Genomic DNA, 20,275 nt, shown 5'->3' on the forward strand with positions numbered 1-20,275 from the left:
GCCGTCGAGGCTAACGAGATGTCCCAAAATTTTTATTTCCGTCTGTGCAAAGTGGCACTTCTTGGTGTTCAGCTGAAAGCCCGCTGAAGCGAGGCACGTGAGAGCCTCGTTCAGGCGCGTGAGATGGTCTTGAAAAGTTGAAGAAAAGATAACAATGTGATCCAAGTAACACAAGCAGATTCCCCACTTCAGGCCACGAAGTACAGTATTGACTATTCTTTCAAATGCGGCTGGTGCTTTACAAAGGCCGAAGGGCATAACATTAAATTCGTACAAGTCCATCGGGAGTTGCGAAAACAGTTTTTTCTTTGTCGGCCTCGTGCATAGGTATTTGCAATAACCTGAGCGGAGGTCCAAGGTCGAGAAATATTCGGCGCCTTGGAGAGAGTCAAGGCGTCATCAATTTGTGGCATCGGGTAGACATCTTTGCGGGTAATTTTGTCGAGCGCACGGTAGTCTACACAAAATCGTACCGAGCCGTCCTTTTTTTTTAACCAACAATACTGGTGAGGACCACGGGCTTGTTGAGGGACGAATAATATTGCGATGTAGTATATCATGAACATTTTCTTCAATGGCTTTGCGTTCGGAGAGAGAAACCCGATAAGGCCGTCGCCGTACGATCGAGTTCCCTTCGGTAAAGATTCAGTGGTGTGCAACAGTAGTCCGTCCCAGTGGTGGAGAAGTTGCATCGAAAATGGCTTGGTGACTGCGAAGCAATGTGAGCAATTCTTGGCCTTGATGCCGTGTGAGGTTCAGATTAATTGTCTTTGGTAGAACAGTAGGAGAGACGGCTGAAAAGGTTGCTGATGCAGAGGGGCGGTGAGCACCATCAGGTACATAGGTTGAGCATCCACTACGCAAGGGAGGGAAGTTCCTTTAGGCAGCACGAGGGATTCGCGTGAAATGTTCATGGCTGCTACGTTCGCTGAGCCGCCGCAACCGGACAAGTCTTAATGGGAAGCCAATTCCACGCGCAAAATGACGATGAGATGGTGCGATGAGTACGTGCCTATCAGTGATGGGGTCGGAAAAAACGGTAAGGAGTTTTTCGCACTGAGGAGGCAAAACTGTATCAGCTGCAGCAGTGACCAGGTGATGTCGGTCGGGAGAATCATATGAAAAATCACTGTCTGTCATAAGAATGAGACGGTCGCAACAAGAAATTAACGCTGAAGCTGTTGACAAGAAATCCCATCCAAAAATCATCAGATGCGCACTAGGTGAGAGTACAGAAACCTGCACATGGTGGCGGACACCGTGGGTAACAACGCGCACAGTGCACTTCGCGGAAGGGCGCAGTGTGACATCACTTGCTCCACGAAGTTTAGGCCAATCATATGGTGTCGTCACTTTCCGCAAGCGGCAGCACAAATCAGCGTTTAGAACCGAAATTGCGGCCCCTGCGTCAATCAAAGCTTCTACAGGCAATCCTTCCGCTAAAACAGGAATCATATTGAACGGGCGATCTGGAGGACTTTTAATGAGTTAGCAAAGCGCAGTTTCACCTCCGGAAACTGCATCGCCTAGTTTTCCGAGTGACGGACAGAGAGAGTTGTTGCGGGTCGGAGCGGGACACTGAGCGGCGACAGAAATGGGCACCGGCGTCGGGAAACGTGGGCCCCACTAGGTGCAGACGAGGGTACCGGCCGCGGAGAGAATCGGCGAGGCGGGCTGGAAGAAGGCCGGCGTTGATAATAGGAAGGAGAAGGTAGCTCACTCTCGAAGGCGGCGTAACCACGGCGCTCGTCCTGAACGCGTCGGCGACAAAAGCGGGGATATGTCCTCTCATTCCACAGTAGTAGCACGCTGGTCGGGAGCGGCGCCAAGGTGCGTAATAAGATGGTGCAGCTTGAGCCGTCGCCATTGCGTTGATGTGGTTGTATGTCGGTGCCGGTCGGGGTGGGTGGACAAACGGAGGGGTGATGCAGCGACTTAAGCGTAAGTCAGCGCTGGGCGGGAAGCAGGAGGGTCGGATGCGATAGGGTGGGTGATTGTTGCCAACACCAATTTGATGATGTTACGGAGACCAGCGTCATTAAAAGGTGCGGGAGAATGATCGCACCCGTGGCGGCAGAAAGGGCTGAGGACTTGGAGCTCTTGGCGGATGATCGCTCGAATCAGTGTTCGCAGATCGAGGTCAACACAGGTCAACGCAGTAGCGAGGCCGGGTTGTGTGAGGACGGGCTGCAAGCTTGAGGACTGCAGCTGGTCGAGGCGTTGGCAGGTGGCAATGACTGTGTCGGCAGTTGAAGGATTTTCGGCAAGTAGGGTTTTAAAAGCCAGAGAATTGATTCCTTTCAGTACGTGGTGGACGCGGTCATTTTCCGGCATGATGGGACTAAAACGCCGGCAGAGCGCAAGTACATCCTCGATGTAGGACGCGTAGGATTCATCGGGGCCTGGAAAGCGGGAAGCGATCTTTTTATTGGCGACCTCAGTCCGAATAGCCTGGTCGGCAAATTATTGACGGAACTGCTGTTTGAAGGTGGGCCAGTTAGTGATGTGGGGTTTGCAATTTATGAGCCTGTTTGGCGACCTCAATGAGGTAGAAAGAAACGTTGAGTAATTTTAAAGAGTCGTCCCACCGGTTGCAGGCCCTGCAGCGTTCATAGGTGTCGAGCCAGTCATCCTCGTCTTCGTCGCGACGACCAGCGAACATCAGCAGGTCGCGTTGTCGGAAGGGCGAGGTCAGAGGGGGCGGTGCAGGTGAGGCCGAGGGAGGGGGTCCGGCAGGGTCGCAGTTGTCTTCGGTTAGCATGACGATGGTGGGAGGTGCAAAACGGCGACCGGAACGCAGCTCCAGCGAGAGGCAGGGTACAAAGCAGCAAGGAGATCGAGTTTCACCTCCACCACTTGTGAAGGAAGACCAGGCCGAGCCGGAAGGACGTTTGTGGAAGAAGGCTAGGCCGAGACGGCAAGACGGCCGTACGTGGCGTTTATTCTAATGGCGGACCCGAGGCGCGTGCCACAGGCGGAGCCGCGGGATGATGATGATGGTATGTACAAGTGAAAGACGAAGATCCCTGGAAGGCTACCAACAGCAACACGCAGGTCGCAAATTCTAGATTTTTACTCTGCTGTTTTTCGACTTGATGTATTTATTACTTTTGTGATTTATTGTGCGTGTCTCTCAAATTTTGCCTGTCACATATTTTTCTTCGGTAAGCAATATATATTGTTTTTTTTTCTAAAGGATCAAACTAAAAAGCCAAAGAAACCGTAAAGAACCGTAAAGACATGGATGAGTATTAGAATATTCATCTGCCAGTTAGAAGTATTTTTTCGATATACTCGTAGGCATAAAGCAATTGAGTGTCTGTAGCGCGTTCCACAAATCAGCACTCGTCATTCTTTCAAGCAAAGCGAGGGAACGCTGACGCGCTCCAGCTTCATTCTGCTCACTCCCGTTCAGTGAACAAATTTCGTCTAGCAGGCATTCGCACTGGTACGTGAAGGAGCATTAATGGTAGATAACTGCGAAGCTCTATCCCCTTTGACCGCTGTGAGCGGCAGAAAAAGAGTTACGGACAGCTCTTTGAGGGAATTCTTAGTGGTTTACACGCCATTTGCGCAATGTATTTTTCAAATTTATTTGAATAAAAATGAGTGTCACTGTCCTTTTTCAACAAAAAAAACCTAAGCAAACGGGAGCACCCGCTATATCCCCTAGATAAATAAAGTTCGTGAGATATGCTGGCCATTTCATTCAGAGTGCGTGCTCACTAATTGTGAATTCCAATCGCAGGCCCGGAGCGGTCTGCACGCTCTGTGACAGAGCGCCTGAATCCGGCGCAGATCGCGCGACCTGAAATTGCGATTGCAGTACACTTGCTCTGGCCAGAGCATGTAGCGCGCCGGTATCGCCGCTGAAAAGGAACGTCACGCAAACTTCCGGTCGGATCCGCTGATTTCGGCGGAGCAGTCCCGATTGCTCCACGGAGCAATCTCGGCTCGGCAACCGCTCCCTGTCTACGATTGGAAGACGCGATCCGTACCTCAGATCTGCGTTTGGAATACAGTTGCTCCGAAAAGAGCAGAAATCGTTGCTCCCGAAGTGCTCCAACTCTGCGATTGGAAGTCACCATAAACGTGCATTGAACAGCTCTGGTGTCCCGAGGTGCGAACTCAGGAGCCTGCCCTCTGGCCATTATGACCGTTTTATGCTGTCGAAAAGCGCGTTGATCTGTTCCTTTCGCGCTAAGAAAGCTAGTAGAATGGCGATAAAATTTTGGAACGCTGCATTTAAAGCATTTCTGCGGTTTCTTCTCTCCCACCCGCTATCACAAAAAAGACAGCAGTGCTCTTGAGGAACGCTGCGAAATCCGAGAATCCCGTTGCCGGCCATGTACAGCAAAGTGGTTGTTTGGGCGTGTTGGTGAGGCACAATATAAATATGAAGCGCAAAACCAGACGAGGACGGTGAAAGAGATGAAAGACACACGAGCGCTCGTGTATCTCTCGTCTCGTTCACCGTCCTCGTCTGTTTTTGCGCTTCAGGTTTATATCAGGCCAGGTATCGACCGATTTTCCCAAAATGGGTGCAAGCTATGGCAGAGCCTGGTGCTAGGCTTCCTAGGGCTGCATGGCTTAAAAAAGGAGACTGCGTCTTCTTACCCCGCCACGGTGGATTTAAACAGGCACTCCGAAAAAAGGGCCTCAAGGGGCTTTACCACACAAACGAATTTTCAGTCACTCTCGGAAAGAATATCTATTGAAAACCAGTGCAGCGGGTGAAAGTGCAGTATATGAATCAAAATGGAAATTGCAGCGGTGGCCTAGTGGTTTGAGCATCCACCTCGCATGCGGGAGGTGCGGGTTTCTATCCCCAGTGCCGCCGGGTATCCACCAGTGATACAATGGGTACAAGCTTTCCTCTGGCCTGGTGCTCGGCTTCTTACGATGAAATGCTTAGGAAATGGGTCTTTGACTCCACCTTGTGAAATGAAAACTACCATGTGCCATGGCGCTCTTTGGCCAAAGCTTTCCTTGCGCCATAAAAATTTATCTTCATCATCATCATCACGGATAAAAATGGCTTTCGTAATACTGCAGCACATCCAACCAGCAGAAAAAAGGATTACCAGGTCGCCGTCTCTCTTCATCCTCTTCTTTCCTTGCAGGACTGCTAATTGCTTTGCGCGAAAGGTGTTCCTTCAGGCATCTTATTAAGCAACCCTGACTTTCCTTTGTGTTAATTTTTGCGCTGAACTGACCAAAATTCGCAATACTTATTTCAGTATAGAATCCCAAGCTTTCGCTCAATTGTTTTCACATTCTTTTGATAAGAGTTCGGTACCCAGTTTCCGCACGAAGACGTGAATGTTGCAGACTGCGTTGTCTTGAACCGTTCCCTTTTATCGAAGCTGTCGTCTAGAATCTCGAACGAAAATTTAGCTCACAGTAAATATTGTTTCCTATGAATGAAGACTCCCTCTCGATTCTTGAAAATCACATCAGAGGGTTCAAAGTAATGAGTGGAACTTATGTTGGCAAGTTCGGTTGTCGATTATAGCCACCTTTTAAGAAATCTATGACTGGCCTTGACCTTCAAATTGGTCACAAAACATTAACTAGTGAAATAAAAGCCGCTCTTGAATGTTTAATTTTCCACCATTATTTGTCATATTTGCAGTGCACAAATGTTTACTGGAGAGAATGTTTACTACATAGGAATCAGTGCCAAAGCACGGATTTGTGCTACGTAGAAGCCAACAATGAACGCGCAGTGACACAGGACGTAGCAGACGGAAGTTGATGAAGAAAACTGTCTACAATGTACTCAATTCTCTGACCTTCCACTCATTATTTTATTTTTTTCTTTCCTCTTTAATTATTCTGATATATCACCCGAAGCACAACCATTACCCTGGCACCAATTCACCCTCTTCTTTTGGCTCTCCTCACTGAACCCTGGCCTATTCCCCGTCGCCGTTATGTGTCATGCCACTCAGGCAACAACAACAAAACAACAATGCACAGCGCGAGTGCGTGCTGCAGTTTAACACAAGTTTAGCACTTCGGCACCTCGGAATCCGTATGCTATTCCTGCGGTTGCTCGTCTTCGATCTTGTTGCCTCTTCCAGACTCTCTCTTCAGTCTTCTACAGTGAGCGCATTCCACGTGGTGCGGATCTGGCCACCTGTTTTTTAATTGAAACGGTAGTGAGGTTTAATGTCCCCTTAAGCTTCCAGCTTTGTCTTTAGCTTCCTTGGGTTGGGGTCGGGCACCGTGGTTCGCCAGTCTGCCGGCCCAAAGTTTGCCCCTGGATTCATTCGGATGGAATGGCGTCAGTAACATTCTAGGGGCGCTTGTACGTTCTGGAGACGGAACCCTAAAGGTCAGACTCTAAAATTATCCACGAGCAGCTGAAGGCTCGTACTAGCCGATACTTGGAAATTGCTGGGGTGCGTCCTTGCGGCAGGAGGGGCATTCTGTACCGATCTTCCGATGTACAGTGCGTGTCGGACTTGATGCATTGCACATCCTTCGCGTCAATTCCAGTTAAACCTTTGATGCCTGAGCAGCTTGCTTGTACCAAATGCATAATCCGCGGCGTGCAGCCATCGGACTGTCCTCAGGAAATGCTTGAGGACAATCAGGACACCGATGTTGGCGTGTTATCTATATTCCTCTGTACCAGAGATGCTGATGTGTCTCGTGTGCCGTCAGAGTCCGTGATCGCAACTTTCGCAGGGCCTTTGTGCCATCTGAGCTTAAGGTTTAGCCCATAGTGTACCTAGTCGACGCGCTACAACCTTGACCTTTGCAATGTAAAAACTGCTGGCCCATTGTTCATAGCAGCAAAGCTTGAAAATATCAGCGACGCGTTGCGGACTTTGCGGGGTCAAATATTCTTCAGACCTTTGAACATCTGATGTGCCCATCTGCAGTCTCCGTCACAGCGATGATCCGGCTGAAGGCTGTCTAAAATATTCTGATAAGCAGATTGTTCTGGACGTCCTCCAGCACAAAAGGTGCTGCAGAGCTGATGCAGAGCAGAGGCGTTCTTATGCAAGCCTTGCTAGGACATCTGTATGTGATGTAGGGGCGGAGCTAGCTGTCTCTGGTCTCAGTTGCTGAGAAGGCGCTCGCAGGCGTTGTAGATCGCATCTTCACTGCCTTTAGTGAAGCTCTCTTCCAGGTCATTTCTAGTCAGTTTGCTCCTTTAGCTGTTGGACCTCCCGCTTCACCAACTAGTCCTTCCCATAATGTCACTGGTGACTCTGCCCAGACCACTATTCCTGTCGCGTCTTCGTTTGTGCCGATACATGTTGCCGGGGATACCCGCCTTTCTACCGTACGCTCTTTTGACGTAGAAATAGCGTGTCCTTCCTAGAAGCGTCGAGCTTCTTCCTATCCATCGAAGTCTGCCCACCGAAGCAAAAGAAGCAAAAAAAAGTTCCCCTCGTTATCCACTCAGAAATTATTGTGTTGAAGGAGGTTGTTACAGCCTCTTTGTTTTAATAGTAACCATGGAAGGGGTAAAAATACTAGAGTAGAATGGCAATTCAATCCCATCTTCTTTTCACGATTTACAGAAGCTTGCCTCACAATCCAACCCAGACATAACTTGACTTCAAGAAACTTGGTTTTCTCCAATTAGCTCATTCTCTCCAAAAAATGTTCGGTTATTCCGAGCCGAGCGCAATTGAGGCCGGGGTGGTGGCTTAACATTAATTTCATAAAAATATTTCATTGGGTGCATGTGTGTCACAAATTTCTAAAACCTGAATGCGAGCTGTTTGTTTATATCGCGATTCCACAGTGCGCTCCCCTTACCATTGATAATGTCTACTTTCGTTCAGGTGTCCACAGGACCTATTATTTAAACGCTCTTTCGCGTTATAACAAGAGAGGTGATAGCTGGCGATTTCAATTCTCATCACGTAATTTCGGGTATCTGTAGAGATACATGCACATGTACAGGTAGATGTGGGCAGCTTCTTTGGACCTTTGCCAGCAAGAGGCGAGCGCTGCTACAACAGTTAAGGAACAACTTACATGAGTGCCGATTCCTTTAAATATAGTATTTGTCCCCTTAGGGCGACTGCTTCACCAAAGAAATTCGTAAGCACGTGCTTTTTAAAAACTTGTTCATTCCTGTTTCTCCTTCATTGCATCATCTGATGACCGGATCGTGCTCAACGAGTTCTCTGTTCTGTCTTTGGTGCCACTGAGCTTTCCGTATTCACGTGGCAATCTGCGGTCAAGGAAAAAAACAGCCCTCCCTGTGAAGAATGATGAGTGTGAGAAAGCATATCGACTTAGAAAAGCTGCCTGAAAGAGCCTCTCTCATAACGACTGTCCGCGGAATTGGATAAATTAAAAAAATTTTCGTGGCTTCATTTTAAGAAACTTTTGGTAAGGCAAAGGAAGAATGCACTTCGAATTTGAACACTTATCTATCAAGCCCAAATAATCGCAAAGCTTTGTACCGGTTCATGGAATCCAACCATAATTTACCGTCCTTTCATGTTACAGAGTCAGTGGTGTTAGAGTAGGGAGCCAAAAATCAACTTAACCAGACAGCGCAATGTCTTGCTTTGCGCTTTCGAGTTCCGTTCGTCCTACCCACACCGCGCGCAGACTACATGTGGGCTCAACCCTCTGTATTATTTTCCATAGTTTCTAGCAACAAACCTCAAGCACCTCGATGCCACGGCGTCTCTATCGGTATGTTGAAGACTCTTCCGCGAGACTTTACGTCTAATGTTTTGCATATTGTTAACGCGTCCCTCGAGACAGCTAGGGTCCCTCCCGAATGGAAAATCGCGAAAATAATCTTACTTCTAAACTATCCTAGGAAAGGTTTTTGTAATCGATAATGATGGGCTGATTTCGTTCTTGTGTAAATTAGTAAAGCTTATTGAACGCATTGTTCGTAGCCGCCTTACAGATCACGTTATAGCATTACAAGCCTTAAGTGCTTCACAGATAGGATTTCGTCGAGGGTGCTCGATCTGGACTGCTCATTTTGACTTGCAAGGGAGAATTAGGGTTGCAATTAAGAAGAAAGAAGTTGCGGCTTTAGTCACTTTGCATATCGCGAAAGCATATGACAGCGGAGAGAATTCAATACTCTTGCAAACATGGCGAATTTCGGCCGCTTTTTTACATTCTTGCATGGGTACAGGAATTCTTAAATGGCAGAAGTTTCTTCTGTTCTGGTGGTTCCTTTACTTCAGATCTTTTCTCACACTCGAGGTTTGCCTACGGCATCGGTCCTGTAACTTTTACTTTTTAATATGTTCATGCGAGACATACCTATTCAGGGTGATATCAAAGTGTATGTGCATGCGGATGACATAGCCTTTTTTGCATCTGATAGAGATATTCATTCGCTGCACCAGTTATTGCAAGCCTACCTCGAAGCCCTGGAAGTCTGGCTGTGTATGTTACATTTATTACTCAAAGTGAACAAATCATCCGTTCTCGTTTTCCCACCAGCGTTACCTATTAACATCTCTCAACACTATCGTGGCGTGCTAATTCCACAAGCTGAGTCCTTAAAATACCTAGGTCTAATAAACGACCCTCATATAGACTGGCGACCACCTATCAAAAGTATTTTCCTGAAACGTGAGCGGGCTCTCGGTCGGCTGACGCGGATCAGCAATAAGAAAGCTGGTATGCGCAGAGACACTCTTATTTATCGATAAGATGGGCGTGAGACCAATTTTAGAGTTCGGTAGCGTTCTGTTTTCCGGTTGTCCTAGATACAAAATTCAAACTCTGGTGCTTTCGGAGAGGTGCGCTCAATGGTTTGCTTGGGTTTACCAAAATTAGTGACAAATGTTGTCTTTCTGGAAACCCGCGTACTGGACTTGAACCCTCCCTTCCAGCTTCTCACAGTGCGCACCTTCATACGAGGGCTTTAGGCAATGCCTAAAGGAGCTTCATTCATTTTTTTCACACACCCAGCTTTGTTTCAAGACAAATATTGACTGCCATACAAGACGCCTCGATTTGTGTTTACAGACTACCTGTTGTCTAGAGTTGCAGTGTCGCTTAAATCCTTGCAATGCGTTAGCAATGGGCAGGCTGCTCCATCTGTTTGTTTTGATCATGCGCTGACACAATATGCAAAGAAATTGATTGTCAATGTACTCAATGGTCTCCTGGAAGAATATCTGTTCCAGTATCCCCGTCACAGAGTTATTTTCACAGATACCTTTCTACAGGAAGGAAAAAAGAGCAGTAGGCGTTTATTCCCATGAACAAGATTGGAGTTTTTCTGTCCGGGTCCCAGATTACAGGCCTATATTTCTCATGTAATCATTCTCTCTGAATGCCTCTCAGGCTTGGCAGCGTTTGAAAGCTCGAGGACTAGTCTCTTGTACCGTTTCCTTATGTTCTTTGTGCCCATTCATGTACAAGTGCATTTTCAGTGGATTCCAGGGCACTGTGGCATTACTTCAAAATGGATGGCCGATTTCTTAGCGAAATCCCTCAATTGGCCTGTTGCCCATGCCGTTACAAACCTTACCCTGCTGACTATTTTCGTTTTCATTTTTTGCAACAACATCAGAACCTGAGCGTAATAAGCCTATTCTTGCTACAGCAGGCTATGAACACGTAAAATTCTCATGTAACGTTTCGTTCATGCTCTTCAAGGCAAATGAGGTTTCCGTGACGCTCTGACGCTGCAGGATGCCTCGTCTCTACCTCTATTTATGCCATTATGGGTTCACGCAGTGGAATCTTTGTGCGTCATGCGGAGACGTTGAATACTTAGATCATTTCATCTTCTCCTGCCGGTGGTGTGCATGACAGAGAATTAAGCAAGTGCAAATTCCCCTCCCTCGAGTAGGGCTACCGTTTACTATTCGTGTCCTCTTCGCTTTCGGGGCAACCGTCGAAGGGCATGCCCTTAAGCTGATGTGTGAGCTTCTTTACGGGTATGTTACCGAGACCGGGAGATTTTCGTGTCAAGCCTAAACTGTTACAAAACTGCCCAGTTGCACGAAAAGCCTCTAGCGCACTCTTTTACTCCAAACATAAAAGTGCAACGTGATCAGCATAAGCCAAAATCTTAATTTCACATCGCGATGGTGAGAAGCAGTAATTGGTGGGTGCTTTATGATACTACCACAGGGGGGCCTAAGATATAAAGCAACAAGCCATGGCGATAACGGCCAGCCCTGTAGAACACATTATTTACCAAACCTATTACACTAACGATCAGTCATGTAGTGACCACTTTAAAACATAATTTTATGCCTTTAAATAAGAGATCACCAATGTTTGCACTCTGCATTACAGCCAACAAAAATCATGACCCTCTTTGTCGAAAGTTTTTGCCAGATCAATCTGAACAAGAGTCACTTATCAGACCTCTACCGACATTGTCTCTAACACGGAACATGCGATATGCATATGTTTTTGTATACTACGGCCTTTGATCGCGCACACTTCGCGCATCCCTAATAAATATAATGCCATAAGCTGCAGACGACAAGAAGGAACCTGCGAAAATATAATATAATCCACAATGCATTAGGATATCGCATGATATTGTTCAATACTGGCTTGTAATGTACGGCTGTTTGCTGATGACTGCATTACCTATCGCGCAGTTTTTAACACCTCTGATCAACCGCAGCTACAAAATGACATTAAAAAGCGTTCACGCCTAGTCCAATGACTGGCTAATATCGCTTAATAACAATAAATTTAAACTCCCAGCATTTAACCGCCGGCGTACACCCCCCGTTTTCACTTACTCAGTTACGAACGCCCCACTAGAATCTGTATACTCATACCTAGGCGCCACCTTGTGCCACGATCTCTCCTGGCGCACACACGTAACAATCATCGTCGCATCCGCTAATCGATCATTAGGTTTTTTTGCAACATCATCTACGGCACGCCTCGCAAAATTTTAAACTTCTCGCTTGTCAATCCCTTATCAGACCAAAACTAGCATACACATCTGCTATCTGGAGTCCGCAACGAGCATATCTCATCAGTAACTAGAATTTTATCAAAATCGCGCCAGGAGGTCCATTCATTATGCCTCTTCATACTACATGAGTGTATCGTTACTTAATATACAGTCAGGACTGACAACTGTTTCCCATCGCCGCCGCATTGCTTTCATAAATTTTTTTCTACAGTTTCTCTCAGCCAATCAGCCAGCCAATCTCTTGCATATCTCATGTCACCGGCCATCCACTACAAGTTCCCTGCCAACGCACCCGCACCATCACTTTCTCGCTCAAGTTTTTTTAACAGTTTAAATTATCACTTCAATAATATCATGTAGGCATATTCAATTAATATTTGTACTCCCGCCCCTTATGTGCAACCCCCAAATGGCGGCCTTTACGGTAATAAAGTGAAGTGAAGTGAAGAAGTGAATCTTTTTTCAAAGGACCTGCGTCTCTGCTTTTCAGAATTAATGTGGTTTGACCGGTGTAGAACGTGGGAAGCAACAAGCCCATGTGATAAGCTGCACTCAAAACTTCCAGCAAGGCGCGTGCTAAGGTAGGCATAAAAGCTTTATACAACTCACTGCTTACACTATCTGGGCCAGGAGGCCTTTGACCCTGCAGAAAAGAAATGGCTGGTTTTATCTCATCTAAAGTGTGCCTCTTAACCTTAATAAATCGAAGGGGTTTTGGATAGGTTATTGGAGTAGAAAGCCAAGCTCTTTTGGCGGCATCAGGTGGGACTCCGAAGATTTACAGTATTTGGGGGTTCCCTTGTATCAGTATCGTGATAGTGGGCATAACAGGTATTCTCAAATCTCGTCAATTAGGAAACAAACCAAGGTTTTGATGGATAGGCAGCTGTCAGTACTTGCACGAGCACAGTTTTTCCATATCTTCGTTTCTTGCCATGCCATGCAGGTTTTGTATTGTTCAAGGAAAAAAGTAGAGGCAATGCATACAATTCTTGCCACTTTTTTGTGCCGCTCAGTGGGAGCCTATGGGTCGAGACAAGTTGTTTCTCCGGCTGGCGGCTGGTAGAACTGGTCTTCAGCACTTGTTTATTCATCAACTTGTTTCAAGGTCCTTTTTTTTAAAACAGCAAACCATCCCTTCCCCTTCCTCCAAGCTGTATTTAACTGACGATTGAGTGCCCATTTGTCTATTCTGTTTGCCCCCACTGGTCATAGGAATGAAGGGCTTTTGTGGTGTTTTTTTTAAGGAAGTTCCCGACATATTCCATTTCCTCACTGTACGGTTTTCCTTGGAACACCTGTAGAGTTTCTACAGAAGACAGATGAAAACATTTCTGATTGAGGCGTTATTTCCTGTACCGATGTATAAGCAGCGTTACATATCCCTTTTATAAAACACTATTAAACCGAGTGCAACAGATTTGTGGTCACTCAGCCGCAAAGATTAACTTTTTTAAACTTCACATGTCAACCTGACCTGTCACAAAGTAGATTCAGGAAAATGGACTTTTGTGCCATGGTCACTGAAATGTCAGTTTGTCAGCAGCGAGAAACTATTGATTATTGCTTTGTCTTTTTTCGTGATGTCGTGCTTTTTGGGAATACTTTGCAACAGACTTTCAAAAAGGACTTTGAGATTGCGCTGTATGGTATAAGATTTTTGCCTGCAGTGGAGGGTTGTCAGGTTTCGTGTGATGTTTTAGTGCTCATGGGACTATTTAGCCTGTGGAAGAGCCACGTCACGGTTCGCCACGCAGAGCCGCAACGTTCTTTGAAGTCCATGTTCAGAAAGCAGTGTGCTATGGTGCGAGGGGTATATGCTGCGTGTTATCGGCCTTGTGCCTTCCTGCCTTTACTCGATGCATGCGTGTGTCGCCCGTAATTTTTATGTATGGGCAAAGTGAGAGCAGAATGCTGATGTGATTTCGTAGGACGGGTTGCAGGATGTGACCTGGTTAAGTCGGGCTTGAGACCTCTCAGGTTGGGTGTACTTCCATGCAATATAGAAAAAAAAAGGCAGTGGCGAAAGGCTAGTGCCTCGCGCAGCTGGTTTTGATACTGATCTCTTCGCGCCACCCCCGGTTCGATTCCCAGTCGTGGATATTGATCCCATTTCTTTTTCCTAGGTTCTGAACCTCCGGACATACATCCCGAAGAGTCGATTTTACTAGGCTCTGAACCTGCGGACATACATCGTCAAAAGGCTCTTTTGCTACGCTCTGAATCTCTGGATTAGTGCTCGCACACTATAGATGCAAGAATGAAATGTTTTGAAGTACTTCACACGGCATTGTCTAGGAGGTGTTGGCATGGTGCTGGATACATTCGTGAAATAGACCTCCTCCCGATAATACCACGCCGAACCACACCACGTGATGACACACCCTGAATCAGTTTTTTCCGTCGACCTCGCTGAAGCGCAGAGAGCCAGTTATGCACGCCCTAAACCACCCGCTTCCCGCAACCCTAGCTCCTCTTCCTTACTGACACCTCGAATCTTTTTTTAAGGCGAAATTTCTTGCCCCAGGGCATCAATGATGGGTGAAGGTGTGATGAATGATGGAGTAGAGATTATATGAATAGAAAAAGGTTAGCTGATTTGATGAAGTCCAGTAGAGAACGATGGTACGGTCCCTGCGTTAAGGCAATGTATGAAGCAGGGTTGCTTGGTGAAAGACATGCTACCATCAGGTGCCGGATCCTTGTAGGCTTGAGAGCTGGGCAGTCCCACAGTAAGTGATCAATGTCGGCCTCAATGTCCCCGTGTTTACATATCGGACACCCTTGCCGAGGAAACAACTCTCCGTACCTCGAATCTTATCACTTGTGAAAAATGAACCGGCGGCGACAAAGTGGAAGCGCTGCTGCGCGCAAAGTTAGAAGGTGGCGCCGACAAGCCGATCTTTGTCTTCACAGCAGAGGCTTCGCAACCACGACCGGCGCATTTGCGGCCCTGGCATTCTGTTAACTATTCGAACTGAAAGTTTGCGAAGTTCGATCCAGGTTCGTTGTCAAGTCCTACCTCGACTTCGGCCCGGTTCCCGCACGATGCTCGCCTGAGTTGCATGATACACAGAGCAAAGCAGGCCATGCTTAAAACTGAAAACTTCAATGAAAATTCTTCTTTCACACAGTAAAACGTATGGTGCGTTTTAAAATTTGGTTTGTTAGAACCAAGGGAGCCTCCCCTGAAAAAGAAAAGAAAGATTTATGTTTACAGGTACCTACCTATACAGGAGCCTAATATAACAGAAGCCTACAGTTACTGAAATCAAGCAGCATAGCAGACTTCTTAAAGTAAGTTTGGTGTTCATCAAAGGGGAGCTTGACAGGGTAATTATTTATAAAAATATTGATTAGAAAGCAGAAGAAAAACAACCACATACCGCTGGTAGGATCAGAAACCACACCTCCAAATTTTGCATCACGTGCTCTACCAACTGAGACACTGCGACAGCTGTCCGATCCTCTTCTTTCAGGGTATTTGTGTAGTGAAACCGAATCTTGAGGGTGTTAATCAGCGTCACCCTCCTTCGTAGCTACGGACGTAGTACGTCCTGTTTTATCGCTTGCGCCACGCAGGAACATGATCAAACGCTGAGGACGGAAGCTTTGCGAGAACCCTCTTATGGTACCTGCGACATCAAGACTGCCAGAACCGAAGCCCTCTTTGGCGACTGAGCAGATAAGGGAAGGGAAAAGAAGGGCTCATTATGACATATATCATGGAAGACAACAGTCACCGAAATCGAGACGCATAGGGGATGGATTTTTTAAAATACTGTTTGCACAAAATAGAACAGCGCGGATCGCGTATGAATTTTTCGCTCCTTTGTCACACCTTTTTGCAGAATTTTACACTTATTATTTTACCATGAGCATTGTTTGATACATGACACTGCCTCAACCAAGTTTATTATAACTGCGAGGTAATCGCATCCTAACAGGAAATATTTTTGCGCGAAAAACTTTTGGAACCCACAAGCCATTCGACAAAATATGAGAGAAAAAAATAAGCAGTCTATCTTTTCGGTTTCATAAAATCACAGTGACTGAAACATGTGACAAGATTAGAAACTATTTACTGTATTTCCAACTCGGAAGTTTGACAAGTTTCTGTTTATAATTTCTTCTTCTACCAGGAAGCATCGTAAACGTCTCCAGCGTCAGCTCGCTGTTAGTGGTAAGTATACTACCTTTGAAGTCCAGTGTAATTTTGTTTATACACTGTAGACCGGCGCATTCATTGCCAGGGGATAGTCTATCCTGGCTATGCTTTTTTATAGGATATAGAAATCGAAGACCTCATGCGATTTAAGATAAACCAGGCATAGAATACTGAGATAACAGCGTGGTGTGTGCGGAGAATGACAGGATGGGCATGAAGTTGTACGATACCAAGCGAAGAGCTGTGGCACTTGATTGGCGTGTACCGTGAGCGCCGGATATCTTATGGAAAGTCCGAGTAACTGGCAATGCCTTGTCGTGAAAGCATAGGACCCAAAGGATAGAGAAAGAGCTTCAGTGCGCGGGAAAGAAAGCTAGAGAAATTAGATTAGGGAATTCTCTGGGATCGGGCGCCGCGGCTAGCACACGGCAGGAAACGTTTTGTATTAATGGCAGTGGTTCACTAGGCATTATTTTAAGAGGTAGGCACTTACGTTTTACACCTTGAAGTAGAAGTGGATGAATTATTGTATTACCCTAATAAGGCTAACACTATATTACCTCTTTACAATGGCTCCTCGCCACCCATCCCTTCAATCCATCCACAGCGGGGCATCGCGCTGCGCTGCAGACAGTTACGATGGAGCTTGTAACATTATTTCGAGGCAACGTGTGGCCAGTGTGAAGAACGGTTTGTACGGTTTGATGCTTCGGATCAGCGTTCCGATCAAAGCTTAAATACTGATTAAATGAGAAAATCATTGGTTCTGTAATGTACCGTGCATCATACCCTTAAATGTCATTCAATATCATATTCGCTTTCTTGACCAAAGTCCTCTTAATAAGGTGATGCATATCAAATTAAGAATTTGACATGTACTCACAATTAGTAGGTAACGTGGTTGGGCGCACTGAATCTCAATTTTACAATCAATGTTTGTTCTCCATTGACAGGCGAGGGACGCTACGCCTTACAACATGTCTAAAGCAGCCATGGATCACCTAACACGATGCACTGCCTTCGGTGAGGCTCTTATACACTTTCACACAGCTTTCATATCGTGAATCGGAAGAAATAGGATGCACAGTTCCGACCTTACTAGTCTGCCGACCGTTTTTGTGAGAGTATGATGGGAGCACAACTAATTAAAAATGATCGTCGTGTTTGCTGCCTGTATATATATATATATATATATATATATATATATATATATATATATATATATATATATATATATATATATATATATATATATATATATATATATATATATATATATATATATATTGTAACGGGGGGTTTGTTACGAGGTACTGGGGCGACGGGAACAGCAACGGCAGCAGTCTGGGATCAGATCGGCAAAAGACACACAAGCGTAGCGCTGGCAAAAACTCTCGAGAACACTGTCACCTCGTCTTCGTCTTTTCAAATCATCAGACGCATCTTCTTCTTTAGCCTTACAATCACCCCGGGGACAAGAGGAGCCATCCTGGCGACTTAGGATGATGGCAAGACGGCGGGGTCGTAGTAGGGCTTGAGGCGCTGGACATGAACGGTCTCCCGTCCTCGGCGGCGGAGATCAGGAGACGGCGTGAGGGGTTCCACGATATAATTAACCGGAGAGGTGCGCTCCAGCACACGGTAGGGACCATGGTACTTCGCAAGAAATTTTGAGGAGAGACCGGGAGTTCCTGAAGGGATCCAGAGCCACACAAGTGCACCAGAAGTGTAGTTCGGTGGGGTTTGGTCTTGGTCGAGGCGGGAGCGCTGGCGATGCTGGGTGTCAGTGGTGAGTGACCGGGCAATTTGGCGGCAGGCTTCGGCGTGTTGCGCGGCGTCGGAAACAGGCCGATATTCGGATTCATCAGGGCGGTAAGGGAGGATAGTGTCGATAGTAGCAGAGGGTTGGCGGCCGTAAAGTAGGAAGAAAGGAGAGAATCCGGTGGTAGACTGCGTAGCGGTATTGTACGCATAAGTAACGTACGGAAGGACGAGATCCCAATTCGTGTGGCCAGAAGCGACGTACTTGGAGAGCATGTCTCCGAGTGTGCGGTTAAATCGCTCAGTGAGGCCATTGGTCTGCGGATGATAGGCGGTGGTAGTTCGGTGAATCGTGTTGCACTCTTTGAGAAGCGCCTTCACCACCTCAGATAAGAACACGCGGCCTCGGTCACTGAGCAGTTCACGAGGTGCACCGTGGCTAAGGATGAATCGGTGCAAAATGAAGGAGGCGACGTCCGTCGCTGTGGCAGCCGGAAGGGCAGCAGTTTCGGCATATCGTGTAAGGTGATCCACCGCTACTATAGCCCAACGGTTGCCGTCTGCAGTGTATGGAAGCGGACCGTATAAATCAATGCCAACGCGGTCGAACGGGCGTGGAGGGCATGGTAACGGCTGCAGCTCAGCAGCAGAACGATGGGGAGGTGTCTTGCGACGTTGGCAGGGAATGCATGCGCGCACGTACTTCATGATAAAGGTGTACATTCCGCGCCAGTAGTAGCGCAGCCGTATGCGGGTGTAGGTCTTGAAAACGCCCGCGTGACCGCTGTGGGGGGCAGCATGGATGTATGCGCATATCTCCGAGCGTAAGTGACGTGGAATAACGAGCAGCCACTTGCGACCTTCGGAGTTGTAGTTACGGCGATAAAGTAGGGTGTCACGGATCGCAAAATGGGCAGCTTGGCGGCGGAGCGCACGTGACGGTGAAGCAGCCGTCGGGTTGGCGAGAAAGTCGAGAAGGGAAGCGATCCAGGGATCCATGCGTTGCGCTGAAGGCATGTCGCTGAGGCGAAGCAAGGGCAGAGAAGCGTCGGAGGTGGAAAGGCTGGCGATCTCGGCTGGAAGGGGGCAGCGTGACAGTGCATCGGCGTCTTGATGCTTGCGGCCGGTGCGATACACGACGCGGATATCATATTCTTGCAAGCGAAGGGCCCACCTAGCGAGGCGGCCGGAGGGGACTTTCAGGTTGCAAAGCCAACAGAGCGCATGGTGGTCGGTCACAACGTCAAAAGGGCGCCCATAAGTGTACGGTCGAAACTTCGCGAGGGCCCATACAATCGCCAAACACTCTTTTTCAGTTACGGAGTAGTTGCGTTCTGCTGGTGTGAGTGTGCGGCTAGCATAAGCAACGACGTATTCGTCAAAGCCAGGTTTTCGTTGGGCGAGGACAGCGCCGAGGCCAACACCGCTGGCGTCCGTGTGAACTTCGGTAGGAGCGGCCGAGTCAAAATGGCGCAGAATGGGCGGCGCCGTGAGGAGACGGCGCAAGGTGGTGTATGCGTCGTCGCACGCTGGAGACCACAGTGATAAATCCGCACTTCCAGACAGCAGTTGAGTCAAAGGCGCAGCAATGGACGCAAAGTTGCGAATAAACCGGCGGAAATATGAGCACAAACCCAGGAAGCTGCGCAGGTCTTTGATGGAGGTAGGTTTGGGAAAGTCAACCACAGCACGAAGTTTCGCTGGGTCGGGACTGACGCCCTGCTTAGAGACAACATGACCTAAGATGTTTAATTGACGAGCGGCAAAACGGCATTTTTTTAAGTTCAGCTGCAGGCCGGCGTCAGAGAGGCAGGTCAAGACGTGCTTCAAACGGGAGAGGTGGGTGTCAAAGTCCGGGGAAAAGACCACAATGTCGTCGAGGTAGCAAAGGCATGTCTTCCACTTAAGTCCGCGCAAAATATTGTCCATCATCCTCTCAAAAGTCGCGGGGGCGTTACAAAGCCCGAAGGGCATCACCGTAAATTCATACAAGCCATCCGGTGACACAAAGGCGGTTTTGGGGCGATCGGCTTCTTTCATAGGAACTTGCCAGTATCCGGAACGCAAATCAAGAGATGAAAAGAGTTCGGCCCCTTGCAAAGAGTCCAGAGCGTCGTCTATGCGCGGGAGGGGATAGACATCTTTGCGCGTAATCTTATTAAGGCGGCGGTAATCTACACAGAAGCGTATGGAGCCATCCTTCTTTTTGACGAGCACCACAGGCGACGCCCATGGGCTGCTTGAGGGCTGAATGACGCCGCTCTGGAGCATCTTGTCGACTTGGTCTTCAATAACTTGGCGCTCGGCGACAGACACACGATAGGGACGTTGTCGCAGCGGTGCGTGGTCACCTGTGTCGATGGCATGGGTGACAGTGGAAGTTTGGCCCAAGGAACTTTGATGTGAGTCAAATGATGAGCGAAACTGATTAAGTAAAG

General features: G+C 47.4%; 1 protein-coding gene across 4 annotated transcripts in view; it reads left to right on the forward strand.

The window, feature by feature from the left end:
* The window catches only part of LOC144121879 (3-oxoacyl-[acyl-carrier-protein] reductase FabG-like), a 91,763-nt gene that overhangs the window by 50,417 nt on the left and 21,071 nt on the right, over positions 1–20,275 (forward strand). For 3 of the 4 annotated variants that reach the window (XM_077655301.1, XM_077655300.1, XM_077655302.1), the window contains 2 exons: positions 16,051–16,091; positions 17,030–17,099. The exons of the other annotated variant lie outside the window; for it this stretch is intronic. In XM_077655301.1, the coding sequence (XP_077511427.1) occupies positions 16,051–16,091; positions 17,030–17,099 (111 nt within the window). The remainder of the gene's footprint in view (positions 1–16,050; positions 16,092–17,029; positions 17,100–20,275) is intronic. 4 annotated transcript variants of the gene reach the window in all.

Source organism: Amblyomma americanum, chromosome 2 (assembly GCF_052857255.1).
Source record: "Amblyomma americanum isolate KBUSLIRL-KWMA chromosome 2, ASM5285725v1, whole genome shotgun sequence".
NCBI lineage: Eukaryota > Metazoa > Arthropoda > Arachnida > Ixodida > Ixodidae > Amblyomma > Amblyomma americanum.